The following is a 16,934-nucleotide window of genomic DNA, read 5'->3' on the forward strand; positions in this document are numbered from 1 at the left end:
CACTGCTAAATGAAGAATAAGTCATCAGTATATGCCAACCTGTTATTTTAGAGTCGCAAAAAAAATTCTGGTGTTAAACAGACCAAAAAGACTGAAACGATAATTATTCAAGCATTATTATTACTTATTAAACTTCTGCAGTTTAAATCAGTTGTGCTAAATTTTTTCTATGTTTTTGTTAAAATACCTTAAAATGACATACCCCCATCTTCTTCAGAATCTATATCAGATTCTTCGCTATCACAAGGTCTTTTTTCTCGATAGCCCTCCATTTCATTTGTCCAAACCATTAAAGACATATCTGCGCCTCCTAAGGTAACCAACATGCTGTCATCGTAAGTCCAGCGAACATTTGTGACATGTGTACTATGGGCCACGTACCTCTTAAACTTTCCAAATTTTCCCTAAAAATTAAAAAAAATTCAAATTTCTGAGAAATTTTATTACTTGAAAAGTTTTTATAATTTTGAACTTCTTTCTTAATCTCTGATTGGAAATTAATCATTGCAAAGGCACTTTGTTAAAAAAAAAAAAAAAAAGAGAGAAAATACTGAAACTCACTAAAATAAAAAGTAACCGCTCCCAAACTTAGTGAAGATAGGATAAACTAGTATTTTTGCACTCTGCTGTGCTATGGGCATAACTCTTTTGGAAATCAACTTGGTATTCTACATTGAAAAGTATGAAAATGCTGACCTTTGTCTCACCATCCCTTTTTAAGAGTATATGCTAAGGAGACCTTATCTATACAAAAAACATTCGCCATAGTACTGACTTACAGCAGTGAAACATTTTATTTTATTTTTTTTTTGAAACATTTTAAATACTGTAAATATTCAACATAGTAATAGTTAATTATGGTGGATATCTTTAAAAAAACTATGGCTATGCAGACATAAGAAACACAATAACTGGGAAAATCAGGATACGAATGCCTATGTACATACAGCACGGCCATATTAACAAAAAGTAATTAGCAAACATTTCACTATATACTCATGTACATATCTTTCATTGTAATTCACTAGTGTGTTTGATTATAAGCAGATGTTACACACAGTAGTGTATTTTTCTTTTAAATATAAGGACAAACCCAAGATACTGATAACTTTTAAATCTAGAACACTAGCACTACTGGATTACATAGGTAAATTTCAGATCAACGTGTCATAAGCAGGTTTTATATGGACATCTTCTCAAGGGTGTTAAAATAAGACATGTCTTAAATAAACAAAACGTGTTCAGTCGCTCAGTCGTGTCCAACTTTGCAACCCCATGCATTGTGGCCTGCCAGGCAAGTATACTGGAGTGGGCTGCCATTTCCTTCTCTAGGGAAACAAAACATAGTAATAGTTAAATCAGTGGATTCTTTGGAAACGAGGAATCAATAAAATCAGCTGAAATCGAAGAGAAATCTGTCATGAAAACACCAGAAGAAGATCATTTCCCTACGATTTTCTGGTTCTTGCTAGTAAGGAGAAGAAGAAATCTGTGGACCAGCATTCTAGAACATACTCTTAGGGCTTCTACACCATCTAGAACACTAAGAGTGAAGCCTTTATTAATAAATGTCTTGTTGGAACATTTGTGTCAAGTAAGGTTCTACAACTTCAGTGTATCTAAAACAAGGACTTGTGAAATATTTTCTTGGGTACCTGAGTTCTCTATGGGAATTTTTAAAACTCACAGTTTCATTTCAATGCTGAAATGAATTAATTAAGACCATCATGCACCGAATATCATGATTTCAGTGCCATATTTCAAACTTATATATATGTTCATGTTGGTGCTAGATTATAACATACATCTGAATTTGTGACAAGGAAATGCGTATCTATACTTGATGTCATGAATTTTATTTTTGTGCTAAGTGAAAGCCTAATGTTTCCCAGTAGTTTGAACAGAAGAAAGCAGTAAAAGGATTCAGTCATCACATAGCACACAGTTAACGTGGGCACGTACACTTCAAAGAATCTCTACAGTTTGGTTTTATAAAAATAGCATTATTCATCACATTAAACCAATGTTGTTTACTTTGATTTTAGAGGTATTATAATTTATAGTGTTTTACATTTAATCAGCGGAGAAGGCAATGGCACCCCACTCCAGAACTCTTGCCTGGAAAATCCCATGGGTGGAGGAGCCTGGTAGGCTGCAGTCTATGGGGTCGCTAAGAGTCGGACACCACTGAGCAACTTCACTTTCACTTCTCACTTTAGTGCATTGGAGAAGGAAATGGCAACCCACTCCAGTGTTCTTGCCTGGAGAATCCCAGGGATGGGGGAGCCTGGTGGGCTGCCGTCTATGGGGTCGCACAGAGTCGGACACGACTGAAGTGACTTAGCAATAGCAGTAGCAGTATATTTAATCAGAACATTTTAAATGTTAAAGTTGTAAATATCAAGAGTTTGTATTTAGTGTTAATGATATATATTTTATCATACGAATACTAAAATTATTTAATATTAGGACTAAAAGAAGGATTCTTCTAAAAGGAATATTTATACTACTCAATACTCAGAAACCATACAATATAATATGTAACTTAAGATATGGGATCATAAATTATAATACTACTTCTAGATAAAAGCTATAAACATGATGTCAAGAACAGGAAATAAATTATGAACCTTTCATATTACAACATTATGTATTCCACATGTGATATTCATATTACAACAGTGAAACGCTATGAAAGGGCATTACCTTAACCATTTTTATAGTTATGATCATTAGAATTAAAGAAAAACACATACTTTAGCAGGATATCTAAATAACTTCACAAATCCCAAATCGTCCCCAGTAGCTAGGACTGTTTTGTCACTGGTGAGGCAAGAGGCAGTTACGTCCGTGACCTCTCCAATTACTGGCCAAATTGCCTCACAGCAGAAACCAAGCACACTTGTCCATGATGCCCAACCAATTTTTTCTGCCTAAAAAATAAAAAAAGACTGCTCTAAGTTTATAATATCTCACTCTAAAACATTAACAACAAAAAACTGAATATTCTTCTTTGTAATTAATTATAGATCTCACAAGTAAAATTAAAAGTTTAATAAAAACAGTGAAACAAATTATTAGTTGCTCTGGTTCTGTACCTTGCCAAGTCCACTAGTTCCTGCAGAAAAATTTTAACATAACTTCATTCAAGATTTATTTATCCACTGTGTATTCTAGATGCTGAACATACAGTGACAATATAATAAATAGGACTTTTTCTGCTCTTAGAATATCAGAAACGGATTCTTTCATTTCATGTCTAAACTTCTACTAGTACTTTTATAAGCATGTTTTCCAATTAATCATTATTGGAAATTAAGAATCTGACTTACAATCCCTCTCCTTACTAAGCCACTTTCAAATTAAATTTAGTTTCTCTTCCTTGGCCGTGTCAAAAAGTTTTGCTAATAATGTCAGTCATAAAACCACACACACATTTTTTTTTCTTTTTCTTTTTTCCTTAAATAGAAATTTGCCAATAAGCATCTTAGGTACATGGGTTCCAAAAGATTCGACAGAGATGCAGTAATCCAGTCTTAGACGGCATGTCTTTTACGTGCTATTGTATGCTTCTTGTCTTTTAAGTAAAGTAATTAGAGAAGAGCCAGCCATACAAGTAAGCAATTTATTCCTTTTCTTAACATAGCATATTTTCCTGTACCCAGACAGGCATCTGCTTTCTAACCACTATTAGTCATATCAACATTACAAGCACTACTATCTTCCTACCTCTCCACTGGGAATGGTTTGTTTTTTCCCTCTGGGAGCTTCAAAGAATAACTGTTCTTTAGCACCAGTGTTGACCTGTAAAAGCTTTCCTTAAAAAAATTAAAAAATATACACATATATAAAATATAAATACATACACAGTTAGTATGATGTTTAACTTTTTTGGGAAAAATTTAGCCTTAACATAAAACCATTTTCCTTTGCATCAACCATAATAAAGTAATTAATATGTAATAAAGTAATTAAATTCCTAAATGGCTTAATGTGTGTGTGTGTGTGTGTGTGTGTGTGTGTGAGCACGCGCTTCCCAGGTGGCTCAGCAGTAAAGAATCTGCCAGCCAATGCAGGAGACGTAAAGAGATATGGGTTCAATCCCTGGGTGGGGAAGATCCCCTGGAGGAGGAAATGGCAACCCACTGTAGTATTCTTGCCTGGAAAATCCCACGGACAGAGGCTCCTGGTAGGCTGCAATCCATGGGGTTGCAAAAAGTCTGACACAACTGAGTGACTGAGCATGCACGTGTGTGTGAATAAGTTATTTCTGTCATCATGCATATAAAAATCCTAGAAATAAAATTTGAAGTATCATTTAAAATAGGAAAAGGAGTACATCAAGGCTGTATATTGTCATCCTGCTTAGTTAACTTATATGCAGAGTACATCATGAGAAACGCTGGGCTGAAGGAAGCACAAGCTGGAATCAAGACTGCCGGGAGAAATATCAGTAACCTCAGATATGCAGATGACACCACTCTTATGGCAGAAAATGAAGAGGAACTCAAAAGCCTCTTGATGAAAGTGAAAATGGAGAGTGGAAAAGTTGGCTTAAAGCTCAACATTCAGAAAACTAAGATCATGGCATCCGGTCCCATCACTTTATGGGAAATAAATGGGCAAACAGTGGAAACAGTGTTAGACTTTATTTTTGGGGGCTCCAAAATCACTGCAGATGGTGATTGCAGCCATGAAATTAAAAGATGCTTACTCCTTGGAAGGAAAGTTATGACCAACCTAGACAGTGTATTGAAAAGCAGAGACATTACTTTGTCAACAAAGGTCCATCTACTCAAGGCTGTGAGGGGTTGGACTATAAAGAAAGCTGAGCACAGAAGAATTGATGCTTTTGAACTCTGGTGTTGGAGAAGACTCTTGAGAGTCCCTTGGACCACAAGGAGATCCAACCAGTCCATCCTTAAGGAAATCAGTCCTGAATATTCATTGGAAGGACTGATGCTGAAGCTGAAATTCCTATACTTTGGCCATCTGATGCAAAGAGCTGACTCATTTGAAAAGACTCTGATGCTGGGAAAGATTGAGGGCAGGAGGAAAAGGGGACAACAGAGGATGAGATGGTTGGATGGCATCACTGATTCAATGGACATGGGTTTGGGTGGACTCCGGGAGTTGGTGATGGACAGGGAGGCCTGGCGTGCTGTGGTTCATGGGGTCGCAGAGTCGGACACGACTGAGTGACTGAACTGAACTTTTAAAATATACATTTTAACTGTATTTGGAAAAACTAATTTACAATACCATATTTACAGAGGTGACTATCTGAAACAACAACCCCTCAAAATGGAGCATTTAAAATATTAACCTTTATTCAAATTATTAACACTGACATATGCCACACATTCTGCTAAAAAACAAAGATATTCATTAAATCCTGTATGTTAAACAACTATGATAATTTTAGGGAATGTATTTTATTGAATGCTGGGGAAATTACATTAAAATTAGGAATTCCCTAGTGGTCTACCGGTTAGGACTCCGGGCTTTCACGGCTGTGGCCTGGGTTGAGTCCCTGATCAGGGAACTGACAGCCTGCAAGCTGCAGAGCACAGCCAAAAAAACAAAGAAAAAGGTCAAACACTGCTCTTAAAAAAACCCTAATTAACAGAACTCTTTTCTAAAATTTCAGTGACTATTTATATCAAACTTATCTGGCAAAAACTAGGACAAATGACTAAAAAAGAATAATATTTAAATTACTTTACAAATTAAGAATCTATCACTTACTGTACTATCATTTGAATTATATTAGACGAGGTATTGAAAAGTCTAAACTCCCAGCATTCATCTTTAGATATGAAATAAAGTAGTGAAAATCATTTTGAGAATAATGTTTCTTTTTCACAGTGCTTTTGAACTCATCTGTCGAATTATTTGTCTCTAAAGTAGCTGTACTAAATCAATGAAACTTTATCAAACAGTAAGTTACTGAAATTCTTACCTCTAATATCCCAGTCGACATGGGTTATGTAACTGGTAGCGCCTTTGCATATTCCTACTCGTTTACTGCTCATGACATTGTATATATCTATAAAGCTATCATGCGATGCTACAGCAAGATATTTCCCAGAACCTATAATAGAAACATAATTGCTTGAAATTTTCTACAGTTAGAAATATTTTTTATACTGTACAACTAGAGTTAATTTTCTTAATTTTTTTGGAGGAACTTTAGGTGTTTTGCATTTTATAAAAAGACATATGAGTCAAGCAATTAATGGTAATATTTTTCATATATAATTAACACAATGAAATAAAATTTTAATGTAGTGAGGTAGTGTGATGGAAAGAAAATGTCAAAAATTATACACAAAGTAATTTTGATATTCTTTGCATTTAACAAAACTTTAAATTTAGGAAAAAATATAAGTAAGCTAACATAAATAAAATTTGCCTTAACATTAGTAATTCCATAGTAGGTTTTGTCATTAGTAATGAATACATGGAAACTGATAAAGCAAAATTAATGTAATTTCAAAAGCATTAGGAATACAATGAAAAGTTATCTAATCCCTCATGTTACAAATGAGGAAAAGGAAGCTCAAAGAAATGCCTTGGCCCAAGTCACACAGAAACTTTAGTGACAGAACTGGCCCTAAACCAGATATTTTGCCACTGATCTACAGTGCTTTCACCTCTCACTATACTGCCTCTTCTAGTAAAAAACTAAAATTCCGAGATAAAATAACAGTAAATAAAAAATCACACATTGAGATATTCACTGTCATACTCAAATTAATAATCAAATATGATTTCAATGAGATCTTACCTGGTGAAAATCGAATATCTGAAATAACATCTTTTCTGTGGTGAAAAGAGACAAGATCTTCTAGAGTATCTGCATTTGCCATTAAGAAACTTCCATCATTGAGACCTACAGCTAAAGCTTTACCATCAGGAGAAAAACAGCAACACCTTCCACCTAAAAAACAAAGAAAGCATGTGTCAGGGGATTTTCCTCTATTAAAAAAAGTATATGCTTAAGAAAACTTTGATTTCACAGAGGAGGATTCCTATGTTTATTATAGCTTCAAATCAATATTAGAAATAAAGACGCAGATAATAAAGTTTTTTATTGAGAACAATGGTACAGAATTCCAAGCATTAATTAAGACAAACCATTCCTTTTCTGAATGTAGGAAAAGTGAGTACTGATAGTGACCTTGAAAGAAACTAAGCTGATGAAAAGAATGAGAGATTTTTAACTACATAAAAAGCCAATAATATAATATATGTGGAAATTTTGTTGTTTCTGTTAGGGGAGTTTGCTACCTTTGCAGTTTCTATCCAACAAACAAGACATTTAAGAAATAAGGTCATCTTTATAAAAATGATTTCAAATTTAAAAAAACCTGAAAATAAGCAATTATTAGTTTAAGCCAGGAAGATTTATACACATTTTAAAACTATACATGAAGAAATCATAATATTAATATTATTAACTAAAAAAAATAAGGGTTAATGCCGAACTGGCAAACACAAAAAATGGGCTTAACCCAACAACAAAGGATGTAGCAGACAAACTCATAGCCCTAAGGCTTTTGATATCTTGCATAAACTCTGGAGTGGGACAGATAAGGTACAGCTGTTACAGAATGAAAAGTTGTAGAATGAACTGAGAATAAGCAGTCACTTTAATCAAGCATACATTAGAAATCTAGGATGTGATTTCTGATATTTAAGAGTCAAGAGATGATGGTGACCTGAAGCAGAGTAGCAGCAGTGGAAGTAGTGAGAAATGGTAGGATTTGTATACCTTTTGAAGAAAGAGATGGCAGGACCTTGACCAACTGGGAGTAAAGCAGGAAACAAGAGAGAAAAGTAGAGGCTATGTTTTTTGTTTGAATCATGATGTTATTTACTGAGATAGGAAAAACTAGGGGAGGTGTGAGTGTTTGTGGTTTTGTGCCCTTAAGAATGCCTGTGAGAAATTCAAATGAAGACATCAAGGAGGCATTTTGTAATATTAATACTTCTCTGGAGCTCAAGGGAGAATATAGGGCAGGGATATATTATACATAAAGGAGGTAGCGGTTATAGCCATGAGACTGGAGAAGGACTGTTATTCATTTACTGCCTCTCAACTCCAAATCCGCCCTTATTTTTCCTGCTCTCTGATTACTGGGGGCTTCTCAGGTGGCTCAGTGGGTAAACAATCTGCCTGCAATGTAGGAAACACAGGAGATATGGGTTCGATCCCTGGGTTGAGAAGCTCCCCAGGAGGAAAGGGCATGGCAACCCCCCCCTCCCCCGCCCCGGCCCCAGCACTCTTGCCTGGAGAACCCCGTGGACAAGAGTAGGTTGGTGGACTACAGCCCACGGGGGCGCAGAGACACAACTGAAGCGACTGAGCGTGCACGCACTGACTGGGGCTGGACCCTACAGATGTTTTTCCTTTGCCAGCAGAGGGTGCTGGAGGGAAGGCCAAAGAAGAAGGAAGACCCTTATCTTCCTTCCGATATGCTGTAACCAGAGGGTTAATGAGGGGACAGGAGCTGGGGGTAGGGGGGTTTCTCTGCCTTCCTAGCAGAAGATCTAGATCAGCCCGAGGGCAAGTTTCTTTTCTACTGGCAGGCAGTATGTTCCTGAGGCACCTATACCTTTTCCAAAGAGATCTGAATCTCTGCCCCAGGGAAGAGGGGAGGGTTCACCCTTTAAGTTTATTCCTTGATCACTGTCCATAGCCCTATGGGTGGCAGCTGCTTTCTGCAGCTGCTACTTCCCCTTAGAATCCTCTTTCACATCTTTTAGTAGTTAAATCACCTTTCATTAGCTAACAATCCATATTAAAATTTCCCTGTTCAAATTACTGGGGTGGTTTCTGTCTGTGATTGATACACAATAGTACTGAAGTGGCCAAAGGAGGCATATTGTTAAAGATAAGATTTGCGGAATTGGTTCAGTCATGCGTTTGGGCTTCAGCGTAGTGCTGGGTCCCTGCCAATGGGAAATGGGGTGCAAGCCATCCAGGGTGTGCACTGGCATAGCAACAAACTAAGCTGTGCCCTGTGGCTGACTGAAGTACCCACTGCAGAAAGTGCCTGGGGAGTCCGAGAAGCTGCTGCCCTTCACCACGACAACAATGACGATGACCACGAGCTCGGCACTGTACAGAAGATTACACTGAACGCAGAGTTAACAGAATGAAATAACAAGCCCAGGTCCTTTAAACTCTCAGCGTGAGTCATGGTCTGAAGAGAGAGCTTCCGTGACAAACCTAAATGAATTTCTGACGGGGCCGATACTGCCAAAAACCTAAATGAATTTCTGACGGGGCCGATACTGCCAAAAACTTACAATGGTAATTGAATTCACAGACTCGCCAAGTTTTCTTGTGTGAAAGTGAGGGCACTGGTTGGGAAAAGAACTCTTCACCATGGACTGGGAGCTCCTGGCCGGACTTCGACAAAACTGAGTCTTGATCTTCTAAGTTGTTTGGGGTTTCACTGGCAGAGCAGAGAGCTTCCTCTCCTGGAAGACTCACCTTCTGCAACAGATGCTTGCAGAGGATGTCTAACCTCCTGAAAAACCATCACCATCATTCCTTTGCCGTCACTAGACCCCTAACTTGGATCAAATCTCAGCGTGCTCTAAGGCAGAGGTTGGCAAACGTCTTAAAGGACCAGAGAATAAATATTTTCAGCTTTGCAGACCACATCAGCTCTGTCACAACTACTGAACTCTGCTCCTGCAGTGCAACAGCACACGGAGACAACACGTGAAAAAACGGGCATGGCTGGGTTCTGACAGAGCCTGACTTACAAACTCAGGAGGTGGAGTGGACTGGATGCATGGGCTCACCTCTGACACAGAGGAAGGGATCCTAAACCTCAGGGAGGTAAGGATACTGGAGAAGATCTTTCACATGCATCCTGCATACCCTCCCATCAATTACAGATCCCCTGAAGAAGTCCAGAAAATAGTCCCTTCACAAAAGCATTGAGAGATACATTCATTAAGGGCAGCATCTGCGTCACTGAAAAGCTCTGTGTCCCCCACTTAGAGGTCAGGAAGTGGAAATGTCACCACAGGCTCCCTGATGAAAAAGACACTCCTGGAGAAGCAGACGCCAAGCAGCAGTGCTTAATCAACAAAAACAAGGTATGTTCTTTCACCAGAAAGGGCAGGAGGGATGTACTACTAATCACAATATTTTGGCTTGTGGAGATTTCTGTTGGTGGTTAATTAATCACAGGGTCCCCAGGAATGAAATAAGTAAGTTACTAGATTAGTGTTTGATCTACATAATAGGAAAAACTCCAGACCTGGTGGCTAAAACACCGGACTTAAATCATCACAGTGGAGAGTCATAGACTCCCAGCAACTTTTCAGACCTAAGCAAATCCATATACTCAGAGCCCCCTGACTGAAGGGAAGGCCAAGTCCCAGTGAGGAAGAACTATGAAGCACTGCTGCAGGTATGTCGGTATGTAGCAAAAATCTTCCTCCAAGGTTTGGGGGCCACTTAGTAGAATGACTATGAACTGAAGAAAAGGAAAGACCCAAACTTCTAGGAATTACTAGACATGGGCTCCGCAGTGACACTAGTTCTTAAGAACACAAAATGCTGCTGTTGTACAAGCAGTAAAAGTGGGGCCTTAAGGTGATCATGTGATAGACGGATTCTAAGTCCAATTTCAAATCACAGTGGACCCCATCCAATTCCTGAAGTGGAACAGATACACTTGGCAACTTGTAGAATGCTCTACGCTGGCTCTGTGGATCCAAGGGTAAGGAAGAACTAAATGAAAACCCGTGGAAATTTCTCTGCTACTAAGACAATAAACGGAAACAAAACCGCAAGCCTGAGAACTGCAAAAATCAGTGATATTACCTAGGACATGAAATACACAGGAATAATAATTCCTATCATATTGTCATTGCTTGTTTGGCCTGTACTGAAGTAAGATGGAGTTAGCTAATAACTCTGGATAATAAATTTAATCAGGAGATGATTCCAATTGAAGCTACTCTTCCAGATCTTTACTAGAACAAATTACCATAGTCCCTAGCATTTTACAGCATTTTACAAGCAGCTACGGCCCTGGCCAATATGCCCTTTTATCTCCATACCAATTGTAAAGACCACTAGAAGCAGTTTGCTTTTACCTGGCTTGCATCTGTGGACACCTTCAAATCCTTGCCTCAGGGCTATTTCAACTCTCCTGTTCTCTGCCATTGGAGAAGAAAATGGCAACCCACTCCAGTGTTCTTGCCTGGAGAATCCCAGGGACGTGGGAGCCTGGTGGGCTGCTGTCTATGGGGTTGCACAGAGTCAGACACGACTGAAGCGACTTAGCAGCAGCAGCAGCAGCAGCAGCAGTTCTTTGCCATAACAGAGTCCCCAGAGATCCTTATCATCTTGACACTCCATAAAACATCTCAGTGCTCTACTACACTGATGACATTATGCGGAGCGGATCTGGGGAGCAGGAAGCAACAAGTACTTCAGATGTCTTAGTAGGACACAAGTGAATTAGGACAGTGGCAGATAATTTCCACAAAGACATAGGAACCCTGTCACCTCAGTGATGTTTCTGGGGATCCAATGATCTTGGAATATGTCAAGCCATTCCCTCCACCATGAAAGACAAATTGCTACACCTCCCATCACCTACCACAAACACAAGGAGCAAAATGCTTGCTAGGCCTTTCGGGAAGCAACACAGCACATCTGAGTGAGCTGCTCTACCCATGTATCAAGGTGCTTATAAGCTTCCGGTGGGGGCCAGGACAAGAAAAGGCAAGCTGACCTTCCGCTCTGATCTTAGGATCAAGCAGATTTAATGACCTTCAAAGCATCTGCGGCGCCTCTGGAAAGGTCCCAAAGGAACATACCTCAGATGGGAGAAAGGCCACATCCTTCACAGGTAACTATTTTCCTTTTGAGACGCAGCTTCTGGATTGCTACCAGGTCTCACTAGACAGCAAGTAAATGCCTAACTATGGGATATCGGGTAACTGTGTCCCGAGCGTCCTTTCATAAACTGAAAATGACATGACCAGGCAAGTTACTGACTGGGTGTTCAGAAGAGCAATCTGTCATCAACTAGACACAGAATAGAAAAGACCAGGCTTGGCGAGATCTGGAAGTTACAAGTAATTTGTATGAACAGGGGGCTCAGAATCCTTCAGCAATAAATCCTACTGCAATGTCTCTTCTCTCTCTCAATCTGTACTGATGGCCTCAGAGGGGTTCATTATGATCAACTGAGTGAAGAAGAAAAACACTGAGCCAGATTTTCAGATGTTCCTACATGGTATGTTAGTCTTGATGAAACTGAAAGAGGAGAGTGAAAAAGTTGGCTTAAAGCTCAACATTCAGAAAACGAAGATCATGGCATCTGGTCCCATCAGTTCATGGCAAATAGATGGGGAAACAGTGGAAACAGTGGCTGACTTTATTTTTTGAGCTCCAAAATCACTGCAGATGGTGACTGCAGCCATGAAATTAAAAGACACTTAATCCTTGAAGGAAAGTTATGACCAACCTGGATAGCATATTCAAAAGCAGAGACATTCCTTTGCCAACAAAGGTCCGTCTAGTCAAGGCTATGGTTTTTCCAGTGGTCATGTATGGATGTGTGAGTTGGACTATGAAGAAAGCTGAGTGCCGAAGAATTGATGTTTTTGAACTGTGGTGTTGGAAAAGACTCTTGAGAGTCCCTTGGAGTGCAAGGACATCCAACCAGTCCATCCTAAAGGAGATCAGTCATGGGTGTTCATTGGAAGGACTGATGCTGAAGCTGAAACTCCAATACTTTGGCCACCTCATGCGAAGAGTTGACTCATTGGAAAAGACCCTGATGATGGGAGAGATAGGGGGCAGGAGGAGACAGGGACAACAGAGGATGAGATGGCTGGATGGCATCACCGACTCGATGGACATGAGTTTGAATGAACTCTGGGAGTTAGAGATGGACAGGGAGGCCTGGTGTGCTGCAGTCCATGGGGTCGCAAAGAGTTGGGCACAACTGAGCGACTGAACTAAACTGAACTAAAGCATCACAGCCACACTAGGGGTAACCCGGAGGGACTGTAGTAAAACTCCCCAGTGGGCAGGTCTTCAAGCAGTGCACCTGGTTTATCACTTCTGTAGTGCGAGATGACTACACAGACAGATTTATACTGATTCATTAGCAACTGTTCACTATTTGAATAGATAGAAACTGGAAGAAACAGGATGGGACGATGAGAGGAAAGGAAATCTAGAAGATAAACGTGTGGGTAAAACTCTCAGAAAGGGCATACATAGGCTGTGAAGATTTTTGTGTCCAAAATAAAGTCCAATACGTGTACCTATTGCAGAGGAAGCTCTCAATAATCAGAGGGACAAAACAATATGTTTTATGGACAACAGGCAGCCTCTTTTCCTAGCCAGCTAGCACTTGCTTAGTGGGTCAAAGGTGGCAAGGGCCAAGTCTCTGCTTGGGTTCAAAACCACAGACTTTTCTTTACCACAGCTGGTCTTGGTACTGCTCAATCTGCTAACAGTAGAGACCTACTGAACCTCTGATAAGGAACCAGTCCTCAGGGAAAATAGCCCAGCATCTGGTGGCAAGCTGATTACACTGAGCCTCTTTCATTACAGAGAGGACAGAGTCATCCTCAGTGGGACAGACAGGACTTTTGGATTCACCTTCCCTGTCCACAGAGCTTCTGCTAGCACCACTATCCATGGCCAGGATACCTAATCCACCATCACCAAATTCCAAGGTTCTGATCAAGGAACTCTTTCATAGTGAAGGATGTGCAGCGTCTGGCTCATACCTACGGAATTAGCTAGTTTTATCACATACCCTCATCTTCCACAGAGGGCTACTAACAAAATGATGGAATGGCTTACTGAAAACTGATGTATAGAATCTTTTGCAAGCAATATCCTGAAAGACCAGGGTTTTGTGTTACAGGATGCAGTATATGCGTTAAAGCACAGATCATTATATGGTGCCGTCTACCTCAAAGTCAGAATCCATGGGTCTAGAAATCAAGAAGTGGAGGTGGGAGTCCCTCTTCTCACTATTATATCTAATTGTGTCAAATATTTTTGCTGTAAGCTACTTTGTCATAGACACTCTGCCACAAACATATTCACCACATAACTAACTGATTATGAGGCAATTTTGCTATAAGAGATAAAATAACTAGTTGACAGTCTGGTTTGACATATGCAAAACAAAAATATGAATGATGATGAATTCTTATTTTGAAACAAACTACACCAGATGAGAAAGAGGCTGAGGGCCTACAAGGCACAGAGTTGAACCCACAGATCCCATGGAACTTTAGAATGTTTATCAACAGACATGGGACAATCCATGTTCATTAGTAAAAATGTCCACCAAAGCAATCTAAAGATTCAACACAGTCCCTATAAAAATTCCACTGGCATTTGTCAGATACAGAACTAATCATCTTAAAATTTGGATGGTACTACAAAATACTCCAAAGCCAAAGCAATCTTGAGAAAGAGCAACAAAAGTGAAGACCTCACTCTCTCTGATTTCAAACTATATTACAGAGCTACAGTGATCAAAACAGCATGATGTTCGCATAAAAACAGACACACACAATAATGGAAAAGAACAGAGCCCAGAAATAAACCCATGTACATATGGTCAGTTAATTTACCAAAGAAGTCAAGAATGTACAATGGAGAAAGGAGAGCCTCTTCAATAAATTGTGCTGGGAAACTAGAATGGCCACATGCAAAAGAATGAAACTGGATCACTATCTTACACACAAACAAAAATGAACTCTATAAGGACTGAAGACTTGAAATGTAAGATGTGAAACCAAAGAATTCCTAGAGGAAAACTTAGGTGGTAAGCTCCTTGACATAGATCTGGGAAATAATTTTTTGATCCTGACAACAAAAGCAAAAACAACAACAACAAAATAAACGAGTGAGATGATATCAAACTATAAAGCTTCTGCACAGGAAAGAAAATCAGCAACGAAAACAAAGCAACCTACATCATGGGAAAAAGAACTGCAAATCATATATCAGATAGGGGGTTATACATCCAAAATGAATAAAGAACTCATAAAACTCAATAGCAAAAAATCCACATTGGTTTAAAAATGAACAAATACTGAAATGATATTTTTCTAAAGAAGATATACAAATGGCCAAAAGGTACATGAAATGATACAGAGAACAGACAGCAGCTACAAAGGGGTGGTGGGATGGGCTGGGGGTAGTGGAAAAACATTCAGGTTTGATTATAATTAAAAGCTAAAGTCACAGATACAAGTTTTAAACAGGACATTCCCAATATATCCCTATACAGAAAATTGCAAAGGCTGGCAAATATTTATTTTACAGATATTAAGAATACAGACATTAACTCATGTTGCATATTAATACTTCTGGTTATTTTTATGACTAGTTACCATAAAACTGAATTATTTGGCAAAATTCTAGTTTATATTAACTATAATGTTAAGCCCCAGGATCATAATATTTGCATATTCATTTTCTGAAGAAAACTGTATTTGCTTACTGAATGTTTAAAAGAAATAACTGTGTTTTACAATATTTAAACCATTATGATATCAGTATTTTGTTATAATTAAGTCAATCAGCATAAAACCACATGCCTCTTTAAAGTTATGAAAATCCACTTGTTTTTCTCTTGAATTAATGAAGAAGTAAAAATAAAAGTTATTACAGAAGAATATTTAAGAACAAAAATACAGTATTATGACTCTTCTAAACAACCTAATACAAAGATCTACTTCTAGAAGGAGCCAGTAATACCGGTAGACAATTTTTCTGGTCTAATACATGACATAAATCCAAAGATTCAGAAAAGACAACAAATCCTAAATAACAGACCACATACATGCACAATGTTATTAAACCTCGAAACTATAGAAAAATGTAAAAGAGAACAATGAAAACCACTGAAATAATAACTCTGAGTTAAGGACTCTAGAAGCAGTTAAATTAGCATTCAAGAATGAGAGTTACAAAACAAACAAAACACGTTCAGACTGCAGCACACCAAGGGCAGGGCAGCAGCAACAGCTCACCCCAAGTGACACTCTAACGCCAGTCAAAGGTTTAAAAACAACAACGAGAAGCTGCATGAAACAGATCTGCTTTTAAAGAACTGCAGTATCAGTGATAGAATATTTCTGTTAGAATAGGCCATTCCCACCACCCTGTTCTTATATACTACTGGTTCATTCAGAAGACGATGAGAGCACTTCCAACCAATCTTCATTATGGAAATTCTAAAACTCTATTTCAGAAGAAAATGACAGAAGAAAATGTTTGAGATACAAGAAAAAAAGGTGAACAAACAAATGCATATGCATAGATAAATCTAAGTAACACTGACTGCATGAAATGACAATAATGTCCACTTGAAGGGAGGTTTAAAAAAACAGAGATCCTCAAAAAAATTAAAAGTAGAACATCATATGATCCAGTAATTACATTCGTGGGTATTTATCTAAAGAAAACAAAAACACTAACTCAAAAGATACATAAACCCCTATGTTCACTGCAGCATTGTTTACAATAACCAAGACACAGAAACAGCTTGGTTGTCCATGAACGCATTAAAGTGAAAGAAGTGAAGCTGTGTGACCCCATGGACTGTACAGCCTACCAGGCTCCTCCATCCATGGAATTTTCCAGGCAAGAATACTGGAGTGGGTTGCCATTTCCTTCTCCAGGAGATCTTCCCAACCCAGGGATCGAACCTGGGTCTCCCGCACTGCAGGCAGACACTTCACCATCTGAGCCACCAGTGATTAAAGGATAAAGGAAATGTGGAAATGTGGTATAGATGTGTCTGTATGTATGTACATATACATGTGTACATATACATGCACACTAACATATTCAGCCAGTAAGAAGAACAAAGCCTTGCCATTTGCAACAACATGGATGGACCTGG

General features: G+C 38.7%; 1 protein-coding gene across 21 annotated transcripts in view; it reads right to left on the bottom strand.

Moving 5' to 3' along the window:
- The window catches only part of EML5 (EMAP like 5), a 160,965-nt gene that overhangs the window by 42,805 nt on the left and 101,226 nt on the right, over nucleotides 1–16,934 (bottom strand). For 18 of the 21 annotated variants that reach the window (XR_011569047.1, XR_011569046.1, XM_070797984.1 and 15 more), the window contains exons 22-26: nucleotides 6,791–6,943; nucleotides 5,963–6,094; nucleotides 3,730–3,818; nucleotides 2,757–2,933; nucleotides 203–404 (exon numbers count right to left, since the gene is read on the bottom strand). Coding sequence is in view for 17 of the 21 variants with exons in the window: in XM_070797984.1 (XP_070654085.1) it covers nucleotides 203–404; nucleotides 2,757–2,933; nucleotides 3,730–3,818; nucleotides 5,963–6,094; nucleotides 6,791–6,943 (753 nt within the window). In the remaining 4 variants the exon portion in view is untranslated. Of the gene's footprint in view, nucleotides 1–202; nucleotides 405–483; nucleotides 1,329–2,756; nucleotides 2,934–3,729; nucleotides 3,819–5,962; nucleotides 6,095–6,790; nucleotides 6,944–16,934 lie in introns of those variants that run through there. The other 3 variants (XM_070797991.1, XR_011569048.1, XR_011569049.1) reach the window with 3 other exon arrangements.

This window comes from Bos indicus, chromosome 10 (genome assembly GCF_029378745.1).
Source record: "Bos indicus isolate NIAB-ARS_2022 breed Sahiwal x Tharparkar chromosome 10, NIAB-ARS_B.indTharparkar_mat_pri_1.0, whole genome shotgun sequence".
In the NCBI taxonomy this organism is placed as follows: Eukaryota; Metazoa; Chordata; class Mammalia; order Artiodactyla; family Bovidae; genus Bos; species Bos indicus.